This window comes from Podarcis tiliguerta (genome assembly GCF_965153285.1).
Source record: "Podarcis tiliguerta genome assembly, chromosome: 2".
Taxonomy (NCBI): Eukaryota; Metazoa; Chordata; class Lepidosauria; order Squamata; family Lacertidae; genus Podarcis; species Podarcis tiliguerta.
The window spans coordinates 101,909,188-101,924,630 of NC_139535.1; the positions used below are offsets into that span (position 1 = coordinate 101,909,188).

Genomic DNA, 15,443 nt, shown 5'->3' on the forward strand with positions numbered 1-15,443 from the left:
ATAATGCAGTAGGCAGAACAAATGTGGGTGGTCTTCCTTCCTGCCTATGCCGCTGGGAATCTCATTCTGAGCTGAACTTTATATTAAGAGTTTGGTTTGATGATGTCCATGTATTAAGACTTTTTGAAATGAATGGATGGATGGACTGGCCCACCATAAAGTGGCGCAGACATTCGTTGTGCAAATGTGGGAACATTCCTGGTACCCAAACATTTATCATATGCATCTTTGTTCCTCCCACCACCAATTTTCTTTGGTTACTTGGTGGGGAAGAAACTCTTATTTTTTACTTGTTGTGACAATCCTAGACAGAAAGCAAAAAAAGGTAAAAGGTAAAGGACCCCTGGATGGTTACGTCCAGTCAAAGGCAACTATGGGGTTTTGGCGCTCATCTCACTTTCAGGCCAAGGGAGCCGGTGTTTGTCCACAGACAGCTTTCCAGGTTATGCGGCCAGCATGACTAAACTGCTTCTGGTGCAATGGAACACCGTGACAGAAGTCAGAGCGCACGGAGACGCTGTTTACCTTCCCGCCACAGTGGTACCAATTTATCTACTTGCACTGGTGTGCTTTCGAACTGCTCCGTTGGCAGAGCAACGGGAGCTCACCCCATCACAGGGATTCGAACCGCCCACCTTCTGATCAGCAAGCCCAAGAGGCTCAGTGGTTTAGGCCACAGCGCCACCCGCATCTCTTAGACAGAAAATACTTCTGAGTGGGAATTGACATCCACTACTAGTGGCAATCAATGAAACTCCAATCGCTTGCGGCTTTCCGGGCACAGTACACACCATAGAAATTGTGCACCAATAGTAATTGAATAATGGGATTTGAGAGATGGAAGGGTCTGGTGGTCATCTAACCCTCTCTGGAGTCTAGGAATCTTTGCAGCTACAGGGTCCTTGACAGATGGGCATAACAGAAACTCCCTGTTAAGATGTGTCTCAGTGTGCAACTGAAATCTGCTTCCATTATCACCTATTAGTTCAAGGACATAATATTAGTTCAGGCCCATGGCCCATCCAGTCCACCATTCTGTTGTCACAGTGGCCAACCAGATGGCTTATAGGAAACCTGCAAGCAGGATCCCTTGTGCGCTCTCTGGAGTAACAGAAGGCAAGTCTTCTCCATCTTTTCTCCATGGCCTTTCAGATATTTGAAGCAGTGGCATAGCGTGGGGGGTGCAGAGGGGGCGGGCCGCACCGGGCGCAACATCTGGGGGGGGGCGCACTCGCACTCGCAGCTCTCGGCCCCTACCTGGCTCACTCACTCTCTCTCACTGCAGTGCTGGCTGTGCGAATCCGATCCGAGCCGCCGGGTTGCTGCCCACTGTGGGGGGGGGTGCCAGGCATGCGGTGCGGTGCGGAGAGAGAGCGAGGGACTATCTGGGGGAGGGACAGTGCGGGGGGGGGCGCAAATTACTTGCCTTGCCCCGGGTGTTGACAACCCACGCTATGCCACTGATTTGAAGACAACGATTGTACCTCTTTGTGCATGAGGATCCACACAGGGGCCTCGTGCGAATTCCTGTATGTGGCTGCCTTTCGTGTAGGAAGTTCTTAATGTCTCAAAGTGCTTCCTCTATCCCCGAATCCAACGACATTCTTCCTTTGTGTGTTGCACCTGTGAAGATAGAGATCCTTGTACAAAGAGTTCCACCCCCTAGTTAGGAGTTTTGTCTGTGCTTTTAGGATGATGTAGATAGATGCTGCCACCTGGTGTTTTAAAGCATTTCCTAAGAGTAGGAACTTGAACTTGCTTTAATTTGAAGCAATGCAAAATAAAAATAAAACCACAGAAAGGTTACTGGGGCAGTGTTGCTATTTCCCTGTATTCAAGTGAGCTTGCAACTTGGGAGACTACTGCATAACTTGGAAGACTACTTTTGAGTCTGCTCTTTGGCTTATTTAAGCAAAATCAGATCTTTTGGTCTTGACTTGGAACCCTTGTAGAATTCAAGCGAGCAATATATTTATCGCAATATTCAAACCAGATCAACGGATGTTAAAAAACAAAACATTGAGTCAGCTGTAAATAAAAGTTGCTTCCCCAACTTCTATGGTTTAAATGCAACAGATAACAGGGTCACTTATATATCAAAATTAATAATTCCAGGCCTTTATGTTAGCCTGACTGAACGTTTCCCCCTCAGCTTTTGTCAAGAGCAGATATTTAAACATCCACAGAAACAGCAGACATTGCTGGTGTTCTTTGAATGTGCCGGACACTGCAGAACATATCCTATTCCACTGTCCGTTGTACAACCAGCTATGCTATCTCCTTATTTGGGTAGTCTAAAATCACGGCACAATGAACATGTCAGATTCTATCTGTGAGACATTAACCTGGAAGTAACTGCAAGAGTGGCTGAGGTTTTTTATCAACAGTATCAATTGGAGTGGTGAATGGCACTATTTAGCAGGAAGAAATCCCAATGAAAATCCTCGTCATTATATACAGTGGTACCTCGGGTTAAGAACGTAATTCGTTCTGGAGGTCCATTCTTAACCTGAAACTGTTCTTAACATGAGGTACCACTTTAGCTAATGGGGCCTCCCACTGCTGCCATGCCGCCACCACACGATTTCTGTTCTTAACCTGAGGTACTATTTCTGGGTTAGCAGAGTCTGTAACCTGAAGCGTCTGTAACCTGAAGCATTTGTAACCTGAAGCGTCTGTAACCTGAAGCGTCTGTAACTCGAGGTACCACTGTATTTTACATGGCTGTTTATTTGTATATATTTTAAATTTTTATATATGGATGTTTTGTGATGTTTTAGTCCTGGGTGTGAGATGAGTGCTTAATTAAGTAACTGGCATGGCTTAAAATCAGAGATGGGAAACTGATTCCTCTTGGAGGGCCAGATCCAGGACTCCACCCCCATGGGCAACTTGATAGCTGAGTGGGGCTGCTTTGAACCCATGACTTGAGAAAGAAGAATCAGAAGTGCCTTCTAAATGTAGTCCTTTGCTACCCTGGCTTGTATTCAAGAGTTGCAAGGATTCTTCCTGCAATTCAAGCAGTAGCTACAGAGGGCATCTCTTCATTCCTGATTCTTCTTTTACAGATTTTGAATCTGAAAAGTGCATGAGTTTACCTGTCTCGCACCTGCTGCCACATGACCTGGTAACACAGGGCACTTGAGTAGCAGTCAAATGCAGTCTAAAAGCTTGCATCATGGTTTCGTTGTGGCGTGTTTTCCCTTTCTCCTAGGCAACTTTCATACCCTCCAACATTTCTGTCTTTTTTGTTTGCGTCTGGTGCACATATAATTATGTACATTTTGAACTTTCAATAAACATTTAAAAAAACCAACCTAGTGGAATGCAATAAATAAATAAACAAGTTATTCCTGTTGACTGATTCAGATTGACCTCTTTGCTAAAAACCTGGATCTGGATGGGAATCAAGTATCTTATATAAGGTAAGAGACATGCAAAAGAGGATCATTGGAATGAAGTTTACCTGTGAAATGCTTGTGGTTTACACCCACAGTAAAGTACTTGCTTTCTGTTTCTGTGGTCCTCAATCATCTTATCAATCAACACATAATTACAGATTTCACCATCTATCAGATGCAGGTCTCTATAATTTCCGATCCACTGTAGATATATCAACAATCATTAGCTGTTGCTAGCTAATCCTTCAAGTGTTTTTTGGCTTGAAGGTACCTTCCAGCACAGAGGCTTGGTCTGCTGGCTGGTTCTGCCAGTTTTGGATATATGATGCATCTTAACAGTAAAGGTAAAGGATCCCTGGGCGGTTAAGTCCAGTCAAAGGCGACGATGGGGTTGCGGCGCTCATCTCGCTTTCAGGCCAATGGAGCCAGCGTTTGTCTACACACAGCTTTCCGGGTCATGTGGCCAGCAGGACTAAACCGCTTCTGGCACAACAGAACACTATGAGAAAAGCCAGAGCGCACGGAAATGCCATTTACCTTCCCGCCGCAGCTGTACCTATATATCTACTTGTGCTGGCGTGCTTTCGAACTGCTAGGTTGGCAGGAGCTGGGACAGAGCAATAGGAGATTTGAACCACGGGGATTCAAACCGCCGACCTTCTGATCGGCAAGCCCAAGAGGCTCAGTGGTTTAGACCACAGCACCACCCGCGTTGCGAAGCATCTTAACAGTACTGAGCTTTAAATGGTTCTGGCATAATTGGACAACTCTTAGCTCTCAGGAGTGGGTCAAGTATATGCAGGAACACTAGTGGCAGGGGGGACTTCCAATGCTTGGAGAAAGGATTGCTGGAAAGGCACCCAGACAAAACACAGTATGCCTCTGAAGCTCCAGCTCTGTGCATGCTTGCTTGAATGCCAGAGAATGCAGTAGGTTTTTACTTCTGAGTTACGAAAACATCAGATGCAGGCAAGCAGCAACAGTAGACAACGGTTTGGAAACTTTCTGAGGCCATCAGGACTGGGTGGGTTTTGGTTTGATCGAGGAAGGCAGTTCTGATGTCCTTAAAGCTTTACCACCAGGCTCAGAAGTATTAGCTTTCCATTTCTCCCATGCATTGCAAAAGGAGTTATGGAGGCTTTTGACTTTGAGCAGGCTCTGAAAAAGGACACTGCCCAATTATTTATGCCCTGGGGGACGGAAGTACTCATGCCCAAGTTGTGTATCCCAGGCAATGGTAGTTAAAAAATCAGGGAAGCATTGGTTGAGTGCTAGGTATAGAACAGTACATTTTTAAGTCTGAACTTGAAAATGGAAAGTGTAATGCTGGTGGTTAACAATGAGGAGATTTCATCCCTCCCATATCCAAGAATCTGCTGATGTTCTCTGCTGATTCTCCAGAGAGGAGGGGGAGGTTTCTGCTCTCTACTTATTCTGCTCCAGCCTCACATCAGAGAGAGAGAGAGACTGAGTGTTAGAGAGAGATCGTGTGTATAGATAAGGTTGCTGCTAAGAGCAGCTGCAGACACTCAGTGCAGTTCAGCATTTTCGTTTAGACCTCATTTAGCTCTGTATATAGTTGTGTATAATAGTTGTAGATAGAATAAAGAAGATATTCTACAGAGCTGCTCTCCGAGTCGTTTATGCTCTGCTATACTCTGCTATACTCTGCTGTGCGACGACTGTCTTCTTGCTGGAGTGAATTCGGTGCTCACAACTCTAAGCTGTGAGTCCACAGCACTTTGACCTGTTCCTGTGCAGAAGGTGGTCTCTGGAAGTGCTACCCAGCTCGCCTAGCCCAGTCGGGCTGAAGTGTATGAGTCCAGTTGGTGGCACTGGCTCAAGGGCGATGCTGACAAACAAAAGAGGTTTAAAGACTCCTCTGCGGATATGTGTTCACAGAGCCATGTACCTCTCCATAGCTAGATATCTCCCTCTGCTCCACCCATCAGGAAGGAAGAGTCCTGATGTTCCCTCAGTCCAAATGCAACCATATCACTGATCAGATTGCATAGCTGCTGCGGGCCAAAAAATTGAATGTAACCTTTGAATGCACATCTGTGCCAGTTTGCAGGAGCCCATGCCTCCATTGTGCGTTCCTACATGCTGCGTGTGTGTGTGTGTTTTGTAATACACGTTAGCTTTCTCCCAACTGAAGCACAGAGTGTTTGAGGACTGGGACATTCGCAGGGAAACCAAAATGCTTGTTTACAAAGCTATTGTACTACCAACCTTACTATTTGCTTGTGAAACATGGACCACTCATAAATGCCATCTCCAACTCCTCAAAGGATTCCATCAACGATGTCTCCAAAAAATTTTACACATCACTTGGGAAGAAAAGTGAACTAATATCAGTGTACTGAAAGAAGCAAAGATCACCAGTGTTGAAGCAATGATTCTTCAATATCAACTTTGTTGGACTGGTCATGTTGTGCGGATGCCTGATGATCGTCTTCCAGAGCAACTATTCTATTTTGAACTTAAAAATGGAAAGCGTAATGCTGGTGGTCAACAAAAGAGGTTTAAAGACTGTCTCAAGGCAAATCTTTAAAAAATGTAGTATAAACACTGACAACTGGGAAACACTGGCCTGTGAGCACTCCAGCTGGACAATAGCCTTTACCAAAGGTGTCATGGGCTTTGAAGACACTCAAACTCAGGACGCAAGGGAGAAACGTGCTAAGAGGAAGGCACGCTTGGCAAATCCACACCATGATCAACTCCTGCCTGGAAACCTATGTCCCCACTGTGGAAGGACGTGTGGATCCAGAATTGGCCTCCACAGTCACTTACGGACTCACTTTTAAAACCATGTTCATGGAAGACAATCTGACTCGGCTACGAGTGATCGCCAAAGAAGAAAGAAGCATTTGGTGCTGTGTGGATAACTCTGAAATGCATGGATGAATTGGGAGAAGCCCAGCTCCAGTGATGATTTCCCTCCATACTGTGACAAAGGCCTTCGACACAGCTCCTGACTCTTCAGTGCTGTCGCTATGCTGGGTGTGCCACCACACTGCCCTTTGGCCACTCTCCCCACCCCCTTTCCTGACAGATGTCCTGTGCCCAGTCCCCGCCCCCACCCCAGGAAAGCAAAGTCCAGCCTAGTGCAATGGGATCAAAGGCTTTCTGAGTCGACATTATAGCCCTGATGAAATTGTGCCGATGTTCCCCCTGCTGGGAGTGAGACAAAAGGTGTGTATGTATGGTTCTGCAAACGCTGTTCCTGGGGACAAAGGAAACTGCCTTAGAGTGAGTCAGGCCATCAGTTCACTTAGTTCCTTACTGTCTGCTCTGCCTGGAAATGACAAGAATTGAACCTGGAACCTTCTCCGTGCCAAGAATGTGTTCTGCCACTGAGCTGCAGTGATTGCGTTGTTCAGATTCGGCTCCTCGATTCAGCAAGCGGCGGGGAGCCCAGAGTGGCTGGATCCAGCGTGCGACAGGTATGGGAATCTTTGCCTATAGGCAGCATTGCGGCTGGGGAATCCTTTATGTTGGGAACAGTGGGGCCATAGCGGGTAGGGCTAGCCTGAGTCGTTTTGGCACTGGAGGCAAACTACAAAATTGTGCTTTCCCCCAGTGTCAGGGAAGAAGGGGTGAGGGAAGAGCTACAGCTGGAACAAGGAGGGAATAAAGATCTTCATCAGGAACATGGGGAGAGTGAAGATCTACATTGGGAAACAGAGAGGAGGGAATCAAGTCAGTCATATATATATATATACATATATATATATATATATATATACACACACACACACACACACACACACACAGTGGTACCTCTAGTTAAGAACTTAATTCGTTCTGGAGGTCCGTTCTTAACCTGAAACTGTTCTTAACCTGAGGTACCATTTTAGCTAATGGGGCCTCCCGCTGCTGCCGCACGATTTCTGTTCTCTTCCTGAAGCAAAGTTCTTAACCTGAGGTACTACTTCCAGGTTAGCGGAGTCTGTAACCTGAAGCGTCTGTAACCTGAGGTACCACTGTGTGTGTGTGTGTGTGTGTGTGTGTGTGCGCGCGCGTGCATACACACACACACACACACACACACAATTTTGACAAAGTAATAATAATAATTAAATAAGAACCCCACCACCGAGACCATTTCATCCTAACTATCCAACTTCCCAAAATTTCAACACCTCTTGTGATGGCTTGACCCCTTTCCATTTTAACAGAACTAATTCTACAAACACCTTCCATTTCTCCTCAGAATCATCTCTCTTGCCTATTTCCCAACTTACCTTAATGGCACATGTTAATTTATCATTAATAGCTATATCCCATGCCTCTTTATACCATTCTTCCATTTTATATTCTGCTTACCCCTTCCACTTCCTAGCTATAATAATTCATGCAGCTGTCAATCAATTTGTGAGCAAGTCCTTCATAGCCTGTGAACCTCCCACCCCCTTTTAAATTGATAATAATGCCACCTCTGGACTTTTGGTCGGTTTTAACCCAGTGATTTCTGTTATCTCCTTAAACACCCTTTGCCAAATCAAGTCAGTTTTCCCCGATGGTTGAAGTCAGAATCAAAGACCATCGCAGCTAGGGTGTGGGTGACTATCTGAATAACACTGGGCGGGGACAGAGCCCAGAGGGCCACTGTTTCTTGCCATGAAAATCATACTAGCTCTTTCTAGTTACTCTGTGGACATTCAGGAACCTGGAAAATATATACCTAGAGGAACGTCTCCACCCCCATTGTTCAGACTGAGGTCCAGCTCCGAGGGCCTTCTGGTGGTTCCCTCACTGCAAGAAACGAAGTTACAGGGAACCAGGCAGAGGGCCTTCTCGGTAGTGGCGCCCACCCTGTGGATGTCAAGGAAATAAACAACTATCTGACTTTTAGAAGACATCTGAAGGCAGCCCTGTTTAGGGACGTTTTTAATGTTTGATGTTGGGAGACGCCCAGAGTGGCTGGACAAACCCAGCCAGATGGATGGGGTAGAAATAAATTATTATTATTATTATTATTATTATTATTATTATTATTATTATAACATTGGACATCGCGGGAGGAGGGAGGGGTGTGTGTATTATGTCAGCCGAAACATGGTCCAATTGGGCCTAATGCCCTGAAATATGGTGCGGGTGTGTGTGTGGGGGGGGGTGTTTTTCATGTTCCTGCTACCTTTTGCTCTCTCCCTCCTCAGGTTGCCAGTGAGATGTCTTGCAGCAGAGAGCCCTGCCCTCAGTGAAGAGGTGCCTGGTGAACGATGGCCAAGCGGCTTCTGGTGGCTATTGCCCTCTGGGCCCTGGGAGGCCCCGCTGGGCTCCATCATCTCTACCTGGGCCGGGATAACCATGCCCTATTGTGGATGCTGACTTTGGGGGGTTTTGGGATGGGGTGGCTCTGGGAGCTGTGGCTGCTGCCGGGTTGGGTGACGCAGGCCAATCGCACCTTGGAACTGCCCAGAGATGGACCTCCACCTTTTAGCCCTGTGCGCTTCCTTGGCCAAGCCTCAGTAGGCATCTACTTTGGTTTGGTGGCCCTGATGGGTCTCTCAGCCCTCCCGGGTTTTTACTTCCTGGCTCTCCCCCTGGCGGTGGGACTCGGAGTTCACCTGGTGTCCGCAGTGGGTGACCAATCCTCTGATCTCCAAGCTACTTTAAAGGCGGCCTTCATAACTGCACCCATCTTCTATGGCCGCTCTCTGGCCATCTTTCCCATCACTCTCACAACTAGTGTCACAGCCCAGCGGCACCGGTGCTATAAATCCAACAAGGGCACCAGGGAGAAGCTTGGTGCCCGACTGTACCGACTGGGCCTAGCCTACCTTGCTTTTACTACACCTTTGGCATACTCTGTCTTCTACAACACAGCGGCCACTGCCAGCTATGTAGCCGGCACTATTAGATCCACGCTGGATTGGCTCAGTGTGTTCCCATCCCTGAGCAGCGCGCTAGAATCGGTGCTCCTCCTACCCTACCATGCTTGGAAGATGCTGGGCTTCAGCGGTGGCTCCTTCCAGGAGTGGGAGCAAGTTTTTGCCTTCGTGAACTCGGTCCAGAACGAGAGGCAGCGGATGGCATTGAAGGTACAGGGCAATACTCTTCAGCTCAGTTTTGTTTTTGTGACGGTATATTTTATAGCAGCTGGGTTAGAGGAGTGGGATCTGGGCAACGTCCATTTTGGGTGATGCTGTGGCCATGTGGGTTAGGATACTGAGGGCCCCGTTTCGGAAGTCTCTCCAGAATGTGGGGTTTTGCAGCAAAAGGCTTCTGAGGGACTTTTATACTGGCATTTGGCACCGTTTTGGAATAAATAGGGCAATGTCAATGCCGTGATCCCATGATTTAGGATGCTGAGCTCCCCATTCCGGAAGTCTCCGCGGAACATGGGTTTTGGGCCACAAAAGGCCTCTGTGGAGCTTTTGGCAACGTTTGGCGACATTTTGGAGTGAATTGGGAGGCAACAATTTTTTGGTGACCCCCATTTAGGAAGTCTCTGTGGAATGCAGATTTTTGGGCGTAAAAGGCTTCTGTGGGGCTTTTGCCAATATTTGGCTCCATTTTGGAGTGAATCGGGCGACGTTGCTATTTTGGTCATGCTCATATTTCTAGATTCATGGTTTTTGAATCTTCAGCCAACTCAAGGATAAGGCTAGAGTTGGACTTAGCAGGAAACTAAGGCTACTGTATCCATCTTTCAAGTGAACTGGGAAATAGGAAGTTTGGGCTTTGGGAAGAGGGAATCGAAATGTCTCTATTCCCAACTTTAACAGCCTCCCTTCAAATGTCAAGGAGATAAAGAACTACATAACTTTTAGAAGACATCTGAAGGCAGCCCTGTATCAGGAAGTTTTTAATGTTTGTTATTTTGCTATGTTGTAAGGGACGCGGGTGCTGCTGTGGGTTAAACCACAGAGCCTAGGACTTGCTGATCAGAAGGTCGCTGGTTCGACTCCCCGTCATGGGGTGAGCTCCCGTTGCTCGGTCCCTACTCCTGCCAACCTAGCAGTTCAAAAGCACGTCAAAGTGCAAGTAGATAAATAGGTACCACTCCAGCGGGAAGGTAAACGGCGTTTCCGTGCGCCGCTCTGATTCGCTGGAAGTGGCTTAGTCATGCTGGCCACATGACCCAGAAGCTGTACATCAGCTCCCTTGGCCAATAAAGCGAGATGAGCACCGCAACCCCAGAGTCAGCCACGACTGGACCTAATGGTCAGGGGTCCCTTTACCTTTATATATGCTGTAAGCTGCCCAGAGCGGCTAGGGAAACCCAACTAGATAGGTGGGGTATAAATAATTGGATTATTATTTTTATTAAAGCTGAGGAGACCTGGGTTTAAAACCCCACTTAGACTCACAGACTGACCTTGGATCAGTCATAACCTCTCAGCCTAACCTACCTCTCAGGGCTGTTCTGAGGATAAAATGGAGGTGAGGAGGAGCCACATTTGCTGCCTCGAGCTCTTTGGAGGAAAGGTGAGCTATAAATAATACAATAGTCTTATATGCATCTATTCAGAAACCCCATTACGTTCAATGGGATGCACTCCAGGTAAGCATGTACAGGATTGCAGCCTAACAGCTCAAACCTAACTAAGTGTACTCAGAAGCAAGTTCAGTCCAGGATATTGCAACCCTCTCAACACGCTACAAACAGGAGCAAAAAAAATCCTCCTTAAACTCATAGAATCAAATTCAATACAAGTCCATGGGACTTACTCCTGGGTAAGTGGGGTTAAGACTGCAACCTAAGCCCTAATCGTAGAGCAGAGAACGCCAGCTTTAAGGCCAGTAAGCTGTAAACAACAACAACAATGCTAGAAACCATAGGAAAAAGACACTCGGTCTCAAAGGTTGGATAGCTCAGTTGGTTAGAGTGTGGTGCTGATAACACCAAGGTTGCAGGTTTGATCCCCGTATGGGACAGCTGCATTTTCCTGCATTGTGGGTGTTGCAGGAATTTATGTATAGGTTGGGGGGGGGGGGTTGCCCCTCAAGCAGATATCATGCCCACTACCAAAATCAGCACAATCGCTTTTGTGACTTTTGTGATTTGTCCCCACAAAACACTTCATCGCAGTTTCTTCCTGTCTATTCAAAGGGCCTTTGCTGCACGATACCAAATGTAACAATTCACTGATAAATGTATCTATGTACTGGCTCACTGGGAAAACTCCAGAAATTCAGATAGACATGTGAGCTCAGCTACTCAGCAGCCCCTCTGCCTGAGTGATAATTCCTGGCATCCTGATACCTGAGTGCCAGACAGGTAGCCATTACAGAAATAGCAAACACAGCTGAAGACAAAAGGGTGTGATTAACTTGGCTGGGAAACAGGGAAATGTAAATATCTTTTTTGTTACACTTGATGGGTGTTTGGTGGAGGGCAAGGAGAACCATGGGGCAGGGTCCAGGATGCTCTGATTACTACCACCAGACCTCTCCTTTCATGATGTAACCGTGATGTAGTCTGGGGAGGGGGTGTAACATGGGGATTAGCAGCTAAAAAAAGTTTGGGGCCTCTTTTGTTTGGGGCTTCCATCTTGTTCCACCTTGAGGCAGGTGGGAGTCCTGTCGTGACAGTTCAATAAAGACCAAGCCTACTGGTGGCTGTTTTGCTCTGGTATTCCTAGCTGGTGTCCTTGTTTTTTTGTCCAAGGGAGCCCTCATATTTCTCTGTTAATATTGGGCCTTGGACTAGACGATCCTCAGGGTCCCTTCTATTGGGAAAACCTATTTGGTGTTTTGCAACTTCCGACTAGTTGCAGGACCTTAGCCAGACCTAGCAGAGTAAACGCAGAATCCACGGAAGCAATTGGCGACTTGGCTGCAGACAGGATAGACGAAGCAGGAACCAGGAACTTGTAGTTAGGTGTTTATTATATACAGTGGACAGAACACGGCTCTTTTGCTAGCTCTCTCTGACACGACTCACAACTCCTACACTGACACACAGAACTCTGAACTCAAAACTACCAGTTAGTAGGCCATTAATTACCACCCCTTTGAGATAGCTTGACCAATCAGGGAGCGGTCTCCATGTCTCTGTTATCACCAGGCAGACTTACTCCTTCAGATTGCCTTCTGGCTGGCTGCCAAACCTTAATTGACTCTGTGTGAGTAGCTGCATGGACACAGTTTCCCAACACCTTCCAACTCTATGATTCTATGAAGGTCATTCTGCATAGGACTCAGCTTATACAGATCTATAAAACTAGGCAGTCGTTCTTGGCTTCCCCACCGACATCAGCCTCTACTGTGCCACTGGCTGTGAGGCCCACCAGGACATCTCCTCCACCTAACAGGCCTGAAATGTTTCCTCCTTTCCCTATTAGGTCTTAGGAATCCACGACGATGCCACACCTGAAGAAATCCACAAAAGCTACCGGGAGCTGGTGAAGCTTTGGCATCCAGATCACAATCGGCACCGGGCGGAAGAGGCAGAGAGACGTTTCATTGAGGTACAAGCTGCCTACGAGCTCCTCACACAGATGAGGAAGCCCAAGCCGACATGACGGACTCTGACTGCCTCCATAAAACACTGAGGTTTATGTTGCTGGAGGAAATAAAAGCATTACGCCTTGAAGCCATGGTTCTCAAAAGAGCTTCTCAGAGCAGCCCTACATTGGTCCAGAAGATGGAGGACACAAATTGTATAGTGAAATATATTTGGAGTCGAGTGTGGATTTCATGCTGTTTATTCAGCTCATAGTAGTGAGGAAACAAAGTTCCCCCAAAATATCTGCTTTATATATATTATTTACACAATGGGTCGCACGTGATTGGCTAATTCTGGGATTATCCTGTAGGCCAATCAGGTTGCGGATTCACTTCCACCTGGAGCTGGATTGGGTGGCTCCTGCGGACCAATCATACTGCTGCATTGTTCTAGGACCAATCAGACTGCTGCATTCTGAACCCTATTGTTCTAGGACCAATCAGACTGCTGCATTCTGGACCCTATTGTTCTAGGACCAGTCAGACTGGTATATTCTGGACCCTATTGTTCTAGGACCAATCAGACTGCTGCTTTTTGGATCCTATTCAACTCAGTACATAACATATAGTATGCCCTTCCACTTGGTCATCTGTTGACTTAGTGGTGCCAAGTCTTCCTCCTCCCTGTCCCCCCCCCCCCCCCGCCCTTCAAATTCTCTGGGTCTGTTTTCCAGAGACTTTCCAGCGCTCTACGGACTAGCATGATCCCTTTTCTTTTTATGTTGCCTGTCTTTTGACATAAGAGGAGAAGCAGTGCTTTCAAGTTTTGCTTGTCCAGGAAATTCCAGACATATGGCAACCCTAGAAAAGAAGAATGGCATATAATCATTAATCCAAAACCACAGAGACTCAAAATCTAAACTAAAGAAAATAATGAGCACTGTCTCACATTATCACCAAATTTTTCGTTCCAGAAGGAAATAAAATCGGACATTTTTCCCCCTATACATTTTTCTCTTGCTTGTACCTAATAAGTTAGCTTATGATTTACTGCTTTATCCCAAATACTAAAGAACTAGTCTGACCATTGACTACAATACATTGAAATTGACATTTTTGATGCTATCAAAATAATAGTACCCATTTCTGCATCTACATTCCCAATAGTCTTCCAAGTAGTTGAAGAGTACATTTATTGGGTTTCTTAGAATTTTGTGAGTTTGCTGGTGGGATCAACTGATAGGTTCAGATGGATCCCCCTCCCCACATTGCATTTTTAATATAATTCACCAGTGAGTGCTGAATGGCAAAATCTTCAATTACAATACCTGTTGGTGTGTATTTATGGACCATCTGCATTGAGCAACTTCTCAATTGTTGGAGGGAATTACTGGATCTCCCCTGAAAGCTAAATCTATGACTGCTGTTTATAAATGCTTCTTGGACCTCTGTAAAGTAGATTGGCAGGAACCTAGAGAGTTGTGGAATAGGGATTATGCTATACAACCTAAACAATCGGAAATTGCTCTAGAATCTATATGGAACATTTCTCTAGATTTGAGGTTTATCCAGGAAAAAAATATGTTTCGGGTATATTGGACTCCACAACCTCAGCACAGGAAGGCCCTGTTTAAGACATATAGATGCTGGAGGCGAAATGTTGAAAACACCTTGTTGTGGAATATGATGGTGAGCACATCCATGATGTATTCATTTTGATCTGACATAGTTGTGAATATAAATTTTGTATTGCCAAAAAGTTTGATATTTGCAATGCCCATGTACTTTAAACTATATTCCTATAAGTATAGGAGTTAACAAGAGGACAAAAGTACATTTTATGTAAGCCCTTATGGTTGCCATAAGCCTCGAAGGATATGTTATACCTCACCACCATTGCAACATTTTTATAGTGTCATGTGGATACCTATTTGGACACTTGGATTGACTTGTATGTTTCATTTTAGATTGGAAATACAGGTGGCCATTATATTCTCAGTGCAACCTGACATTGTTTATTGTCATTATTAACCTTTCTCTGTCCTTTTTCGTGTTAAAAAACAAATAATGAAAAAGACATTCCGGAAGTTTTGGATATTACCATATTTTTCCGTCTATAAGAAGCCCCCATGTATAAGACACCCCCTATTTTGGGGGACTCAGGTTTAAGAAAATGGGGGGGGGGAGACACTATCTGTGTATAAGACACGCCCTAATTTTTGACATTATTTTTTAGGGGGGGAACCTAGTCTTATACACGGGAAAATATGGTACAACATTTCCAAAAGGTTTATAGATAGTCTGCATTTTATTAGCAAGTCATGCAAGTTACAATATCTACAACAGGAGGAAAAATCAGGATGAGGTGAGCCAAGACCTTTAACAATTTTCAAGTGGTCCATGTGGGACCCCAGATTGTGAATTGTGGTGTTGTTCCTCATGCACAACTGCCTTTGCTGGGAGATGCAGATAGAGGTTTGTTGGTTTGAAAAGCCTGCAAGCCTAGCTGATCCCAGCAGGTGCCGCTGTTGAGCTGCCGAAAAGCAGGAATGAATGGGGCTCCTGTTTTTTTTCTTTAAAAAAAAATTCCTTGGGAAATGAAAAATGATCCTATGGTTTCGCACAAAGAAAATATGTGTG

General features: G+C 45.8%; 1 protein-coding gene across 2 annotated transcripts; it reads left to right on the forward strand.

Moving 5' to 3' along the window:
- Positions 1-6,539: 6,539 nt before the first annotated feature.
- On the forward strand, positions 6,540-14,812 carry DNAJC22 (DnaJ heat shock protein family (Hsp40) member C22). 2 transcript variants are annotated; one of them, XR_014508070.1, is made up of 4 exons: positions 6,540-6,850; positions 8,567-9,451; positions 12,701-13,351; positions 13,388-14,812. XR_014508070.1 is itself a non-coding variant. In XM_083427911.1 (3 exons), exons 2-3 carry the CDS (start codon positions 8,630-8,632, stop codon positions 12,878-12,880), a joined length of 1,002 nt encoding a protein of 333 aa, XP_083284037.1. In that variant the 5' UTR covers positions 6,540-6,850; positions 8,567-8,629; the 3' UTR covers positions 12,881-13,632. The 2 variants fall into 2 exon arrangements, 1 of the variants encoding a protein (XP_083284037.1); XM_083427911.1 differs by having other exon boundaries at positions 12,701-13,632.
- Positions 14,813-15,443: the final 631 nt, after the last annotated feature.

What these genes read in the sequence shown, in the direction of transcription:
- DNAJC22 (XM_083427911.1), top strand. Translation starts at nt 8,630, where the DNA reads ATGGCCAAGCGGCTTCTGGTGGCTATTGCCCTCTGGGCCCTGGGAGGC. An exon ending in GGCAGCGGATGGCATTGAAG is followed by an intron (nt 9,452 to 12,700) that starts GTACAGGGCAAT and finishes TTTCCCTATTAG; the next exon opens with GTCTTAGGAATCCACGACGA.